Source organism: Bombina bombina, chromosome 4 (genome assembly GCF_027579735.1).
Source record: "Bombina bombina isolate aBomBom1 chromosome 4, aBomBom1.pri, whole genome shotgun sequence".
Taxonomy (NCBI): domain Eukaryota; kingdom Metazoa; phylum Chordata; class Amphibia; order Anura; family Bombinatoridae; genus Bombina; species Bombina bombina.
The window spans coordinates 317,486,565-317,504,003 of NC_069502.1; the positions used below are offsets into that span (position 1 = coordinate 317,486,565).

The window sequence follows — 17,439 nt, forward strand, 5'->3', positions numbered from 1 at the left end:
GACGTAAGAAGTATATTAATATAACCATGTTGGTTATGCAAAACTGGGGAATGGGTAATAAAGGGATTATCTATCTTTTAAACAATTACATTTTTGGAGTTGACTGTCCCTTAAAGTAGATGAAAGCATGAAAAAACATACTATACATAATATACATGCAATATTAATTTTTAATAATGATTTTAACTATGTATTTACTGTAAATATTTCATATTCCAATGTTCTGAACATAGCAGAATATGTTCTAGCTATTTTTAAATAGCTATTGCTACATATATACTGTGTATATATATATATATATATATGTATATATATAATCAAGTCTATATATAGGTATACATATATATTGTAACAAAAAACTATTATATATATATATATATATATATATGAATAAATAGAGCATATTCTTCTATTTGAAGAATATTGGAATCTGAAATATTCATATTTTCATGTCGGGTTAGCACACTTGAGAATATGGTGTGCGCGCGAATAAGGTGTTTTTTTCCACTCTTTTTGTTCTATTGACTTCTTTTGGGGAATAGGTTATCGTGTGCATGATATTCTAAGTTGGGCTTTTTGCGTGCATTAAGTTAGCACATGAGCCAAAACAGTTTACTTTCAACTCATAATACAAGCGTAGCCCGACACACGCAAAAACTTCTTGCACAGTTAACGCTTGAGCGGGAGCATTAAAAAATGTTCCACTTGTAATCTGGCCCATAATATTATAATATACACACCTATTTATTATATATGTATTCTATCTATCTATCTATCTATCTATCTATCTATCTATCTATCATCTATTTATCTATCTATCATCTATCTATAAAAATAAAAAGAGAGAAGTGTTCAACCTGGGAGCAAACAATAGCATAATAGCTTGTTCTATGGTTAGTTACCACCCTCGGAGCAGCAACTTTTAACTCAACATGTGCCTTTTACAGAGAAGAATTTTCCTGTAGCATATAAGTCTGATCCCGACTAAACAGTGTAGTCCAGTCCTGAAATACCAGGCAATGCCTCTCTGAATGGGAGAAACAGCAAAACCCCAGGCGTATATTTCGGCCTAGTGTGTGACTCATTAGTTAGGTGCAACCATATCCCTCTAGGCAGACTGAGCAACAGATCCACGTCTGGTTTCCCATAGGATCATAATTTGCATAAATAAAAAGAGAGAAGCGCTGGAGAACAAGCCACTGAGCTGTTGTTCCTTCCTGGTAGAGCGCTTCTTTCTTTGTATGCATTTGTATTATGACCCTGGGGAGGTCTCCCTGAGGGTGATGGGGAAACCAGACGTGCCCAGTGTGCTTAGAGGAATTTGGCTGCACCTCACTGAGAAGGCAAACAGAAGTACAAAACGATCATCTGGGGTTGTCATGTTCCTTGTTTAGAGGAGAATTGCATGGCATTTTGGGCTGGACTGACCTTACTCAGTGGCATCAGACTGATATACTTCTTGAACCTTTTCCTTTGTGAAAAGGACAACTGGGCTAAAAGGGCTGGGCTACTCCTGGGTAGTAACTTGCCATAGAACAAGCTACTGAGCTGCTTTTCGTTCCAGGTGGGGTGGTTATATCTTTTTTTTTTATTACAGTTTTGAGCTCCCCTTATAGCCATGTGAAAAATGTCAGATCTCAATTCAGTAGTACCCTAGGGAGAGTGTGTGAGAATGTGTCTGCATGTGTGTGAGAGTACGGGTGTGTGTTTTGTGGAGTGGGCGTCATCTAGGGGTGGGGCTTTTTTCAAGTGGGCTGTAGTGCCCCACCTGCTTCATAATTTACCAGCCATCACTACTGCACACACATATTGCTTCCATATAACACATGCTTTGAAATTAAATGTACTGTTTGACCCATTTCTAGTACTGTATTTGTGTTTGCTTTTTCACCTATAAAAAAAAAATCCTGTTTTGTGTAGTTTTGGTTGGCTATCTATTTTCTGGAACACATCTGCAGTGCTAAACTGTGTCTTACTGTATTGAAAAAACTGAATGAATTCCTTATTACTTAGAAAATTATATATCTTGCAGCATACTTACATTCCTGTCACTCTCTTAAACTGATTTGAAATGTATTTTCTTGCTTCACGATGTTAAAAACTTTGCAGATTATATAAAGGCAATCATTAATGCTATTTTTAATAAACAAGAAAAAATAATGTAAGGAACATATTTTAAACATGACTTACTTGTTTTCTACAAAGAAAATTATTTCAGTATTTTTGTATTTATTTGGGCCAGATTACAAGTGGAGCGCTAAATATCCCTTTCAAGAAAGCAATATTATAACTTTTAACTTGATCCTGTGTGGACACAATAATAGTCAAGGGATCTTTTGTTTCGTTACTCATGTGACAATGCGGATAATGACCTATATTAAGTGTCAGCCCTAAATACTGATATAATGGCTATATAATAATTGTCTTGGTACAAGGAGCCTTGGTGTTAAATTTGGAAATACTTTTATTATTTTTTAATCAAACAATTTTATTTTTATATTCTATCTATTTTAATTACCTTAGTAAAAGTTGATTTTTAACTTGATTACACATGGGGTGTAGTCTATACTGCATATTGGTTACATATTTTTGTATGGGATCTTTTGTTTCGTTGGTTGGTTTCCCACTCAATGACAATATTATTTTGCTGAAATCAAAATTCAATATATAATTTTATTTTTGAAAATTAATAAAAAATGAAGGGGTGGACTTATCTGTTCTTACGTGTCACTATGTGGTAATTATTAAAAAAAACCTGTGTATTATCATGTAAGCCCGTGATCGAGTCCAGCTCCTCCCAGCTGCTACTTCCTACTTTTTCTCCCTGTGACTTATAGAGCGGTCCCACCAGCTCTATACGTATTGTCAAAGCGCGCTCCTGCAACAGCACATGCGCGACAAGGCGATTTCGTAGACTAGCTACATAGGGGCATATTTATCAAGCTCCGAATGACCGCTGCTTCATAACTGCAGGCTTGCCAGAAACAGCAGTTATGAAGCAGCGGTCACAAAGACCGCTGCTCCATAACCTGTCCGCCTGCTCTGAGCAGGCGGAGAGACATCGCCGGAAATCAACCCGATCGAGTACGATCGGGTTGATTGACACCCCCCTGCTGGCGACCTGTACCTTTAAGTGACGTCATCCAAGATGGCGTCCCTTCAGTTCCGATTGGCTGATAGAATTCTATCAGCCAATCGTAATAAGGTAGAAAAATCCTATTGGCTGATCCAATCTGCCAATAGGATTGAAGTTCAATCCTATTGGCTGATCCAATACCTTTAAGTGACGACATCTTGGATGACGTCACTTAAAGGTACCGTCATTTAGTGTTAGTCGTTGGAAAGAAGAGGATGCTCCGCATCGAATGTCTTGAAGATGGACCCGCTCCACTCTGGATGGATGAATATAGAAGATGCCGCCTGGATGAAGACTTCTGGTCGTCTGGAGGACCTTTTCTGCCCGGATAGGATGAAGACTTCGGACCGTCTGGAGGACCACTTCTGCCCGGTTGGGTAAAGACATCTCAAGGCAGGGTGATCTTCAAGGGGTTAGTGTTAGGTTTTATTAAGGGGGGATTGGGTGGGTTTTAGAGTAGGGTTGGGTGTGTGAGTGGTGGGTTTTAATGTTAGGGGGTATTGTATTTTTTTTTACAGGTAAAAGCTGATTATTTTGGGGCAATGCCCCACAAAAAGCCCTTTTAAGGACTATTTGTAATTTAGTATAGGGTAGGGATTTTTTTTTATTTTGGGGGGCTTTTTTATTTTATTAGGTGTAATTAGTTTAAAAAAAATTGTAATTATTTTATTATTTTCTGTAATTTAGTGTTTTTTTTCCCGTACTTTAGTTTATTTAATTTAATTGTAATTAATTGTAGTTAATTTAGTTAATTTATTTAATGATAGTGTAGTGTTAGGTGTAATTGTAACATAGGTTAGGTTTTATTTTACAGGTATATTTGTACTTATTTTAGCTAGGTAGCTATTAAATAGTTAATATCTATTTAATAACTATATAATATATAATATATAATATATATATATATATATATATATATATAATAATAAACTATTAGTTATATTGTAGCTAGCTTAGGGTTTATTTTAAAGGTAAGTATTTAGTTTTAAATAGGAATAATTTTGTTAATTGTAGTAATTTTATTTATATTTATTTAAATTATATTTAAGTTAGGGGGGTGTTAGGGTTAGGGCTAGACTTAGGTTTAGGGGTTAATATATTTATTATAGTGGCGGCGACGTTGTGGGCAGCAGATTAGGGGTTAATAAATGTAGTTAGGTTGCGGCGACATTGGGGACAGCAGATTAGGGGTTAATAAATATAATGTAGGGTTCAGCGATGCTGGGGGCATCAGATTAGGGGTTAATAAGTATAATGTAGGTGGCGGCAGTGTCCGGAGTGGCAGATTAGGGGTTAATAATATTATGCAGATGGCGACGATGTTGGGGGCGGCAGATTAGGGGTTAATAAGTGTAAGATTAGGGGTGTTTATACTCTGGGTTCATGTTAGGGTGTTAGGTGTAGACATAAATGTATTTTCCCATAGGAATCAATGGGGCTGCGTTAGGAGCTGAACACTGCTTTTTTGCAGGGTTTTTTTTTCAGCCGAATCTGCCCCATTGATTCCTATGGGGAAATCGTGCACAAGCACATTTTGCCAGCTCACCGCTACCGTAAGCAGTGCTAGTATTGAGGTGAGATGTTGAACTAAACTTTTTTGCGGCTAACTCCGGGTTTAAAAAAACCTGTAAATACCAGCGTTGTTTGTAGGTGAGCAGTGAGCTGAAACTGCTCGTTAGCCCCGCAAGCCTTACCGACAAAAACTCGTAATCTAGTCGAAAGGCTGTATAACATCACCCAAATGGTATATAAAAAACAATGTTATAATAGATTGCAATGCGTTTCTCAGCACAAAGTGGCTGTTTCCTCCGGTATCTGTTTAGCTAATGGAAGCACTGACTTTTATTCCTGAGATTTTTTGCAGAATGTATAGTGTTTTGTATTACAAATTCAGGTCATGGACAGATAATCAATTGTTAACTTAGTTTAATTGCAGACATATGGTTTGGGAGGAGTCATCAGGTCTAACCACAGGTATAAAAGTCAGTGCTTCCATTAGCTGAACCTGAGGAAACAGCCACTTTGTGCTGAGAAACGCGTTGCAATCTGTTATAACATTGTTTTTTATATACCATTTGGGTGATGTTATACACCCTTTTGTTTTTTAATCTGATTTTAAAATAAATATATGTTTTACCATATGGAAGCCTGAGCCTGTCCTTTCTACCACACCATCTGGATATCCTGGATCCCCACATCCTATTGCAGGATCAGGGTAGCTGGGTCATTGTGAGTCCCCATCTTGTACCATTTAGCACATTTGGTGCTGCTCCTTTTGTGAGTATTATTTCAGATTATAATCTGTTACATTTTCCATCATACCAGTGTTTCACTAGGAGGCGCCCTCTGTCTTTGTGATTCTATTCACAGATTTCTGGAAAGTCAAAATTAAACTTACTTGATTCAGATAGCAGTGGCACATGTAATTTTAAGACGCTTTTAAATTCACTTCTAATTTTATTCTTTTTGTATCCCTTGTTTACAAATAATATGAACATGTCCTACACTAGTGGGAGCTAGCTGCTGATTGGTGCCTTAACATCGCCGGAACAGCCAATAGAATGCAAGCTCAATCTGATTGGCTGATTGGATCAGCCAATCGGATTGAACTTGATTCTGATTGGCTGATTCCATCAGCCAATCAGAAAATTCATACCTTAATTCCGATTGGCTGATAGAATCCTATCAGCCAATCGGAATTCGAGGGACGCCATCTTGGATGACGTCCCTTAAAGGAACCGTCATTCGTCGGGAGACAACGGAAGAAGAGGATGGATCCGCGTCGCCTGCTTCAAGATGGACCCGCTCCGCACCGGATGGAAGAAGATCGAAGATGTCGCTTGGAGAAGATGTTTGCCCTGTCCGGATGTCCTCTTCTTGCCGGATAGGAGGAAGACTTTGGAGCCTCTTCTGGACCTCTTCAGCCACCGGATGATGGATCGCCAACCCCCGCTTGGGTTGGATGAAGATGTTGGAGCCAGGACGGATCGGTGATACCTGGATGGTGAAGACAAGGTAGGAAGATCTTCAGGGGCTTAGTGTTAGGTTTCTTTAAGGGGGGTTTGGGTTAGATTAGGGGTATGTGGGTGGTGGGTTGTAATGTTGGGGGGGTATGGTATGTTTTTTTTTACAGGCAAAAGAGCTGAAATTCTTGGGGCATGCCCCGCAAAGGGCCCTGTTCAGGGCTGGTAAGGTAAAAGAGCTTGTAACTTTTTTAATTTAGAATAGGGTAGGGAATTTTTTATTTTGGGGGGCTTTGTTATTTTATTAGGGGGCTTAGAGTAGGTGTAATTAGTTTAAAATTGTTGTAATATTTTTCTTATGTTTGTAAATATTTTTTTATTTTTTGTAACTTAGTTCTTTTTTATTTTTTGTACTTTAGCTAGTTTATTTAATTGTATTTATTTGTAGGAATTGTGTTTAATTAATTTATTGATAGTGTAGTGTTAGGTTAATTGTAGGTAATTGTAGGTAGTTTATTTAATTAATGTATTGATAGGGTAGTGTTAGGTTTAATTATATCTTAGGTTAGGATTTATTTTACAGGTAAATTTGTTATTATTTTAACTAGGTAACTATTAAATAGTTCTTAACTATTTAATAGCTATTGTACCTGGTTAAAATAATTACAAAGTTGCCTGTAAAATAAATATTAATCCTAAAATAGCTATAATATAATTATAATTTATATTGTAGCTATATTAGGATTTATTTTACAGGTAAGTATTTAGCTTTAAATAGGAATAAGTTATTTAATAAGAGTTAATTTATTTCGTTAGATGTAAATTATATTTAAGTTAGGGGGGTGTTAGTGTTAGGGTTAGACTTAGCTTTAGGGGTTAATCCATTTATTAGAATAGCGATGAGCTCCGGTCGTCAGATTAGGGGTTAATAATTGAAGGTAGGTGTCGGCGATGTTAGGGAGGGCAGATTAGGGGTTAATACTATTTATGATAGGGTTAGTGAGGCGGGTTAGGGGTTAATAACTTTATTATAGTAGCGGTGCGGTCCGCTCGGCAGATTAGGGGTTAATAAGTGTAGGCAGGTGTCGGCGACGTTGAGGGGGGCAGATTAGGGGTTAATAAATATAATATAGGGGTCGGCGGTGTTAGGGGCAGCAGATTAGGGGTACATAGGGATAACGTAGGTGGCGGCGCTTTGCGGTCGGAAGATTAGGGGTTAATTATTTTAAGTAGCTGGCGGCGACGTTGTGGGGGGCAGGTTAGGGGTTAATAAATGTAATACAGGGGTCGGCGGGGTTAGGGGCAGCAGATTAGGGGTACATAAGTATAACGTAGGTGGCGGTCGGCAGATTAGGGGTTAAAATATTTTAATCGAGTGGCGGCGATGTGGGGGGAGCTCGGTTTAGGGGTACATAGGTAGTTTATGGATGTTAGTGTACTTTAGGGTACAGTAGTTAAGAGCTTTATGAACCGGCGTTAGCCCAGAAAGCTCTTAACTCCTGCTATTTTCCTGCGGCTGGAGTTTTGTCGTTAGAGCTCTAACGCTCACTTCAGAAACGACTCTAAATACCGGCGTTAGGAAGATCCCATTGAAAAGATAGGATACGCAAATGGCGTAGGGGGATCTGCGGTATGGAAAAGTCGCGGCTGAAAAGTGAGCGTTAGACCCTTTAATCACTGACTCCAAATACCAGCGGGCGGACAAAACCAGCGTTAGGAGCCTCTAACGCTGGTTTTGACGGCTACCGCCGAACTCCAAATCTAGGCCTAATGTAGCCATGTTATGGGCACTTTAAAAAATGTTTTTCTATGTATCTTGTTATATATGGCCATGCCCTGGGACAGATTCTTTTTCACTATTCGCTTGCCTTTGTGCACAGAGGCTTTCTTGGCGCGCTTTGTTTTTTGCGAGTCGGCCTTATGTGCCCTAAGACCAGGGATACTGTTATGTCTTCAGATGGTTAAGTTTCCTCTGGGGATGAGGATTCCTCATCTGAAGTTGAAACTGATTTTCCTCATTTTTATTTGAAGTTGAAAATATTCATTCTCTTTTAAAAGAGGACCTAGTAACTTTAGGAGTTAAAGATCCAAAAAGTTTCTGATGATAAACCTTGTAGTCGTTTAAATTAAATTTTTAGAACTGTTGTTAATCTCCCTGAGGGTTTTCCTGTGCCTGATGCTGTCTCTGACATGATCTCTATTGCATTTTCTAAGCCAGGTATGTATTTTACTCTTTACTGCAAGGTTTAAAAGTTATATCCTGTACCTGCTGCTTAGATTTCACTTAGATTTATGGGAAAGAGTTCCCAAGGTGGATGGGGCCATTTGCACTCTGGCTAAACGTACTACTATTCCTTTGGAAGACAGTACTTGTTTTAATGACCCTTTAGGCAGAACACTAGAATCTTTTCATAGAAAGACCCCTTTAAATGCAGGTTATATTCTCAGACCAGCTATTTCTATTGCTGATATAGCTGCTGCTTCTACTTACTGGTTGTCTAGTCTTTCAGATCAGTGTTCTGATGACCCAGTTAGTGCAAATCTATTGGGTTTGCTTCAGAGTGCCAATTATTTTATGTGTAATGCTGTCTTTGTTATTATGAAGATTAATGTCAAATGCATGTTGTTGCCAATTCTTGCCAGAAGGGCCTTCTGGCTTTAATCCAAGTCTACTGATATGATGTCTAAATCTAGATTATTGTCTCTTTCCTTTCAGGGAAAGAAGTTATTTGGTTCTGATTTAGATTCTATTATTTACACTATTACTGGAGGTAAAGGGGCTTTTCTTCCTCAAGACAGAAAGTCTAAAGGGAAATCCAAATCTTCCAATTGTTTTTGTTCCGTTCATCAGAATAAGGAAGAGAAAACTGACTCCTCTGCTCAAAAGCAAGGTTCCTCTGATATAGTCTGGAACTGGAACAATTCAAAGCAGGGTAACAAATCTATCGTTACTTCCAAAACTGCTTGAAGGTTTGGCCCCCAATCCAGAAGTTCTGGTGGGAAGCAGATTACACCTCTTTCAGGAGGCTTGGTTTCAGTTTGTTCCAGAACCTTGTCCAATGGAAATGATTGTTCCTTTCCTTTGATGGAACAGGGGATGGGATTTTATTCAAATCTCTTAATTTTTCCAAAGAAGGAAGGTACTTTCAAACCATTTCTGGATCTAAAGGCTCTGGAAAATTTGTAAGGATTCCATCTTTCAGAATGGAAACTATCAGGACTATTCTGCCTTTTGTTCAGCTAGGTCAGTTTATGTCCACAAAAGATTTAAAAGATGCTTACCTTCATATTCCAATTCACAAAGAACATTAACAGTTTCTGAGGTTTGCATTTCTGGACAAGCATTTTCAGTTTCTTTTGCTCATCCTACCTGGACTGTGATCACTACAGATGCACGTTTTTCAGGTTGGGAAGCTATTTGGGGGGTCTCTGACAGCACAGGGGGTTTGGGATTCTTGGGAGATGAGGCTACCAATTAATGTTCTAGAAATCCATGCAATTTTCACGGCCCTTCAAGATTGGCCTTTGTTGAAAATGTAGTCTCATCTCTGTTTTCAGCAGACAATGTCACAGCAGTAGCTTATATCAACCATCAGGGGGGAACTCGCAGTTCTCTGGCAATGATGTAGGTGACCCAGATTCTCTCCTGGGCAAAAGCCAATTATTGTCTAGTTTCTGCAACTCACATCCCATATACCTGGAAGGCCTTTATTTCTTGGTGTATAAATAATGTTTTTTTCTGGTATTCTTTCAGGACTCCTAGGATTTTGCAGTTTTTGCAGGATGGTCTATATAACGGCTATCTGCCAGTTCTCTAAAAGGGTAGATGTCAGCTTTTTCAGTTTTGTTCCACAACAAGATTGCTAATCTTCCTGATGTTCATTGTTTTGTTCAAGCTTTGGTATATATCAAACCTGTTTTCAAGCCTATTTCTCCTCCATGGAATCTTAACCTAGTGTTAAGGATTTCGCAAGCTCTTTTGAGCCCATGCATGAATTAGACATTAAACTTCTTTCTTGGAAAGAGTAGTTTCTTTTGCCTATTTCTTCTGCTAGAAGACTTGTCTGCTCTTTCTTGTGAACCTCATTATCTGATTTTTCATCAGGATTAGGCTGTTTTAAGGACATCATTAATTTTTTTGCCTAATGTTGTTTCTTCAGACATTAGCAGCGACATTGTTGTTCCTACTTTGTGTCCTAATCCTAAAAATGCTTCTTAAAGATCTTTGCATTCTCTGGATGTTGTTAGGGCATTAAAATATTATTTTTATGCTTTTAAGGATTTTAGACAAACTTCTAGTTTGTTTGCTCTTTTTTCTGGCCCTAGGAAAGGTCAGAAGACCTCTGTTATTTCTTTAGCCTCTTGGTTAAAACATTTGATTCACAGAGCTTATTTGAAGGCAGGTCAGACTCAACTGCAGCGGGTTACTGGCCATTCTACTAGGTCAGTTGCCACTTCTTGGGCTTTCAAGAATGAGGCTTCAGTTGATCAAATTTGCAAGGCACCTACTTGTTCCTCTTTGAATACCTTTACTAGATTCTACAAATTTTATGTTTTTTCTTCTTCAAGCAGTTGCCTCAGTTTGATTTCCTCGCCTGTTTACTTGTTTTAAGTGCATTTAAAAAAAAAGAAATTTATTGGGGTTGTGGATTTATTCTCTTAGTGAAACAATATGTTTTAAAATCCCTCCCTTTATGTTAATAGTCGTGGACTCCACAGCTTGGATATTAGTTCCCAAGAGTAAAGGATTATGGACTCCCACCACCTGTAATGAAACATAATTTATTCTTACCTGATAAAATAATTTCTTTCAGAGTGGTAAGAACTCACAAGACCCCACCCTTGTTTTTTCCTGGGATTAGTTTTCTCTTCAGCACATCTTTTTCCCTGCTCCTTTTTTGACTCTTATTTCTATTTCTTACCTCGCTTGCTTGACTATTTGTTAGATTGAAGTATTTGGGAGGTGGGATGGGTTTTATAGAATCTTTGCCTCTTCTGGTAGAGAAGAGTAATTCCCAAGATGAAGGACTGTGGACTCTCACTACCATAATAGAAATTAATTTATCAGGTAAGCATAAATTATGTTTTTACGCTTTCACCCACAAAACTACATCACAGGCTCGCTTGAAGTAGTTGGTTTGTTACATATGTTTTGTTGTTTTGTGTTCAAAAGTCATCTGAAAAAGACCAAAAATGGGGCTGCACATATTGATAGTGAAGGCTCACAGTTGAAAAAGGGCTCATGGGGGAAACAACAAAAATGTCCAATTATAAGATTGGCAAAACTGGAATGTAAACCAATTTATTGCACATGATTTAACTTTATGGGGCCGATTTATGAAAGTGTGGACGGACATGATCCGCTGTAGCAATCACGTCTGCCGCACCTAAATGCCAAAAGCATACGCTGTCAGCATTTACCATTGCACAATTAGTTCTGGTGAACTACTTGTGCAATGCCGCCCCCTGCAGATTTGCGGCCATTCGGGTGTTAATCAACCCGATCTTATGCGATTGGGCGGATTGCTGTCTGCCGCCTCAGAGACGGAGGACGAGTTAAGAAGCAGCGGTCTTAAGACCTCTGTTTCTTAACTCCTGTTTCCGGTGATGAATCGCCCCTATATTTGCTCCTTTGTAAATGTCATCATTACATACCTTGAAAATGTCCTAGAGAACAGCAAGCTGTACAAAAATAATATCACACCATGGCTTCCTTCATTTTTGAACTGAGAAAAAAAAATTGCAACCAAACAGTTAATGAATTTGCTTATAGAATCTGATAAAACAGACACTTTAGAAACCTTCCTGGAAGCACTAACGGAAATAATAAATTTGTTTTAAACCTCCGCTAACAGCAGATGACATAGTCCTTGTTCCAAGTAAACAGAATTGTATAACACAGAACATGCATAAATTACTCATAAACTAGCATATTATCAGATATATTACAATTGCAACCTATGCTTACAGCAGGTGACAAGATCCTTTTTTTCAAGTAAACATAATTGTATAACACAGGACATACATAAATTACTCATAAACTTGCATATTATCTGATACACCCTTTCGTGCCTGAGCTCTCGTGCAATAGAAGAGATATATTTCAAAGAAAAACATTCTAAATTAAATATAGAATGTACTCACACAGCGTATGTGTGCAAAGATGAATTTCTCCAGTTTTTCTTTGTTCATAAATTCAAATAACTGAATCTGTTAAAACAAGAACATTATAATTTCATAAACTATGGTCATACAAACAGTTCCTTCTAAGATATTTTTAGTAAATATTCATACTAATTGTTTGGCTCCTTTTCATTTTAAATTACTTTAAACAATATTGTTTTATTAGAAAAGCATTTTAATATCTGTTTTATGGAAATCTTGGTTTTCTGTATATTAAAACTAAAAATGTTAATATATCTAGGATTGATATGTGCCTTCCAACCTGGTAGATGAACTCTTTAAAGAAATGTTAAACAGTCTGGGGTCTATTTATTAATGTGCGAGCGGACATGATCCGATATTGCGGATCATGTTTGCTGCACATCGATAAATGCAGACAGCATACGCTTTCAGCATTTATCATTGCACCAGCAGTTCTTGTGAACTGCTGGTGCAATTCCGCCCCCTGCAGATTCGCGGCCATTCGACCGCTAGCAGGGAGTGTTAATCAACCCGATCGTTTTCAATCAGGTTGATTTCTGTCCGCCGCCTCAGAGCAGGCGGACAGGTTATAAGAGCAGCGGTCTTTAGACGGGGCATCAAGCTCCGCACGGAGTTTGATAAATATGCCCCTCTGTTTCATTGCAGTAACAAAACAATATCACTAAGCAGGGGCTTATACGTAAAAGGAATCATTGCAATATGTATTATTCATAATTTTAAAAGGATTTTAACACAATCTTTTTCTTTTTATGTTTACTTTAATCTAAATAAAGTAATAATCACTGTTGTTACTAAATAAGTACTGTTTTATTTCCCTTTTAAAAAGCTTTGGGAGTCCGAGGTCATTGTAATCCATGAGATTTATAAGATCCAGTTTTTGCGTATTTTTCTAAAGGTTTGTGTGAAACTGGTACGGTATTAACTCCATCAATGGAATTATAAACCATAAGAAAATTACTTTTGCAGTTGTTCTCAAATTACGAGTGGAACGCAAACATTTGCACCCTAGCGATAAGGGGTTTATCAGAGGGGTTTGGGCTTGTCAGGTTTACCGCTGGTATTACAAGTTGAAAGTAAAAGTGATCGTTTGAGCGCAATCACGATTTACCCTAGAATCATTACCGTGACTTCAGAGCTCTTGTTAACTGTTTCATGCAAAATAAAAGTTACCCAAAAACATAAAAATACATTACAAAGTACACTCACACTCATAAAAACACCATTTAATATAAAAAATTTTTTTTAAATTGCACACAGAAGTTATAGAGGCTCAAACATATGAGATCTCAGGTGTAAGAAAAAAAAAAAGGCAGGGATTTAACATAGACATACATACATATACATCTCTCAAGATAGATATGTATGTATACCTGTATATATATCTATATATGTGTACATATGTATTAATATGTGTATTTATGTATTTACAGAAATACATATGTACACATATACAGATATATATATGCATTGGAGCCCTTTTTAGTTAAGTAGAAGAAAACATGTAAAAGCATATTTATACAATATTTAATTTTAATAAAGGTTTTAACTATGTATTTACTGTAAATAATTCACATTCCAATGTTCTTCACATAGCAGAATATGTTCTATGTATTTGTAAATAGATATTCCTATATATACTGCAGGGCTCAAAATTTCAGGTCGTAAGCTACTAGCCATTCCAAAATTTTACTCGCCACTTCTGATCCTACCAACTGCCTGCCCACACCAGACACCACAACCACTACTCTACCCCTTCTTTGCATATCTTTAGCCATTGTGAAACACATTATTGTGCAGTCATTTTTTTTTATACCAGAACAAATTAAATAATGCTACATACAGTAATAGATTATCAAACATAAGTGCAATGCAGTTAGCAACATCAACTTGGTGGTTCTGGGTAAGACAACAGCTGGATAGAAATAGGAAGTTGTTGAAGTGAGAAAGTAGAGAAAGTGCTGACAGTCATGGAAGGTGATAGCAGACATGGAGATTTTCTTTTATTAATTATAATCTCTCCCTTAACTATCTTATCCCCTCCCTCTTCTTTTCAATCTCTCTTTTTACCCTCTCCCTTATCTCTCAACATTCACTCACTAACTTTCACTCTCCACCATTAAATGTCCACTCGCCAATGGCTAGTAAAGAGTGGAAATTTGTATATATATAAATTTATTACCCCCTAAGCCGCCGCAACTATAATAAATGTATTAACCCCTAAACCGCCGCTCCCGGACCCCGCCGCCACCTATATTAAACTTATTAACCCCTAATCTGCCCCCCCCTACACCGTCGCCACCTATAATACATTTATTAACCCCTATCCTGCCCCCCCTACACCGCTGCAACTAAATAAATTTATTACCCCCTAAACCGCCGCTCCCGGACACCGCCGCAACTATAATAAATGTATTAACCCCTAAACCGTCGCTCCCGGACCCCGCTGCCACCTATATTAAACTTATCAACCCCTAATCTGCCCCCCCTACACCGTCGCCACCTATAATACATTTATTAACCCCTATCCTGCCCCCCCTACACCACCGCCACCTATATTAAACTTATTAACCCCTAATCTGCCCCCCTACACCGTCGCCACCTATAATACATTTATTAACCCCTATCCTGCCCCCCTACACTGCTGCAACCTATAATAAATTTATTATCCCCTATCCTGCCCCCCTACACCGCTGCAACTATAATAAAATTATTAACCTCTAAACCTAAGTCTAACCCTAACCCTAACACCCCCCTAACTTAAATATTAATTAAATAAATCTAAATATTATAACTCTTATTAACTAAAACTAAATACTTACCTTTAAAATAAACCCTAATATAGCTACAATATAAATAATAATTTTATTGTAGCTATCTTAGGATTTATTTTTATTTTACAGGCAAATTTCAATTTATTTTAACTAGGTACAATAGCTATTAAATAGTTATTAACTATTTAATTGCTACCTAGTTAAAATAAAGAGAAATTTACCTGTAAAATAAAAAAGAACCTAAGTTACAATTACACCTAACACTACACTATACTTAAATAAATTATTCCTATTTAAAACTAAATACTTACCTGTAAAATAAACCCTAACGGCTAGATTTAGAGTTTGGCATTAGCCGTCAAAACCAGCGTTAGAGGCTCCTAACGCTGGTTTTGGGCTACCGCTGGTATTTAGAGTCAGTCATGAAAGGGTCTAACGCTCACTTTGCAGCCGCGACTTTTCCATACCGCAGATCCCCCTACGCCAATTGCGTATCCTATCTTTTCAATGGGATCTTTCTAATGCCGGTATTTAGAGTCTTGGCTGAAGTGAGCGTTAGAAATCTAACGACAAAACTCCTGCCGCAGAAAAAAAGTCAGGAGTTAAGAGCTTTCTGGGCTAACGCCGGTTTATAAAGCTCTTAACTACTGTGCTCTAAAGTACACTAACACTCATAAACTACCTATGTACCCCTAAACCGAGGTCCCCCCACATCGCCGCCACTCTATTAAAAATTTTTAACCCCTAATCTGCCGCTCCGTACACCGCCGCCACCTACGTTATCCCTATATACCCCTAATCCGCTGCCCCTAATACCGCCGACCCCTATATTATATTTATTAACCCCTAATCTGCCGCCCCCGCTATCGCTGACCCCTGCATATTATTATTAACCCCTAATCTGCCGCTCCGTACACCGCCGCAACCTACGTTATCCTTATGTACCCCTAATCTGCTGCCCCTAATACCGCCGACCCCTATATTATATTTATTAACCCCTAATCTGCCGCCCCCAACGTCGCCTCCACCTACCTACAATTATTAACCCCTAATCTGCCGACCGGACCACACCGCTACTATAATAAATGTATTAACCCCTAAAGCTAACTCTAACCCAAACCCTAACACCCCCCCTAAGTTAAATATAATTTAAATCTAACGAAATAAATTAACTCTTATTAAATAAATTATTCCTATTTAAAGCTAAATACTTACCTGTAAAATAAATCCTAATATAGCTACAATATAAATTATAATTATATTGTAGCTATTTTAGGATTAATATTTATTTTACAGGCAACTTTGTAATTATTTTAACCAGTTACAATAGCTATTAAATAGTTAATAACTATTTAATAGTTACCTAGTTAAAATAATTACAAAATTACCTGTAAAATAAATCCTAACCTAAGTTACAATTAAACCTAACACTACACTAGCAATAAATTAATTAAATAAAATACCTACAATTACCTACAATTAAACATAACACTACACTATCAATAAATTAATTAAATACAATACCTAAAAATAAATACAATGAAATAAACTAACTAAAGTACAAAAAATAAAAAAGAACTAAGTTACAAAAAATAAAAAAATATTTACAAACATTAGAAAAATATTACAACAATTTTAAACTAATTACACCTACTCTAAGCCCCCTAATAAAATAACAAAGACCCCCAAAATAAAAAAATGCCCTACCCTATTCTAAAATGAAAATAGAAAAGCTCTTTTACCTTACCAGCCCTGAAAAGGGCCCTTTGCGGGGCATGCCCCAAAGAATTCAGCTCTTTTGCCTGTAAAAAAAAACATACAATACACCCCCAACATTACAACCCACCACCCACATACCCCTAATCTAACCCAACCCCCCCTTAAATAAACCTAATACTAAGCCCCTGAAGATCTCCCTACCTTGTCTTCACCACACCGGGTTCACCGATCGATCCAGAAGAGCCTCCGATGTCTTCATCCAAGCCCAAGCGGGGGCTGAAGAGTGACGTCCATCCTCCGGCTGAAGTCTTGATCTAAGCGGCAAATGAAGAAGTCCATCTTCGGGCAGAAATCTTCATCCTATCCGGGCAGAAGAGGACATCCGGACCGGCAAACATCTTCATCCAGGCGGCATCTTCTATGTTGTTCCATCCGATGACGAGCGGCTGATCTTGAAGACCTCCGGCGCGGATCCATCCTCTTCGTTCGACGTCCAACTGAAGAATGAAGGTTCCTTTAAGGTTCATTCAAGATGGCGTCCCTCGAATTCCGATTGGCTGATCGGAACAGCCAATAGAATGCGAGCTCAATCTGATTGGCTGATCCATTCAGCCAATCGGATTGAACTTGAATCTGATTGGCTGATTCCATCAGCCAATCAGAATTTTCCTACCTTAATTCCGAT

General features: G+C 37.8%; 1 protein-coding gene across 1 annotated transcript in view; it reads right to left on the bottom strand.

Moving 5' to 3' along the window:
• The window catches only part of MINDY4B (MINDY family member 4B), a 109,692-nt gene that overhangs the window by 49,851 nt on the left and 42,402 nt on the right, over nt 1-17,439 (bottom strand). The window contains exons 7-8 of the mRNA XM_053711725.1: nt 12,244-12,309; nt 11,755-11,825 (exon numbers count right to left, since the gene is read on the bottom strand). Coding sequence (XP_053567700.1) covers nt 11,755-11,825; nt 12,244-12,309 — 137 coding nt within the window. The remainder of the gene's footprint in view (nt 1-11,754; nt 11,826-12,243; nt 12,310-17,439) is intronic.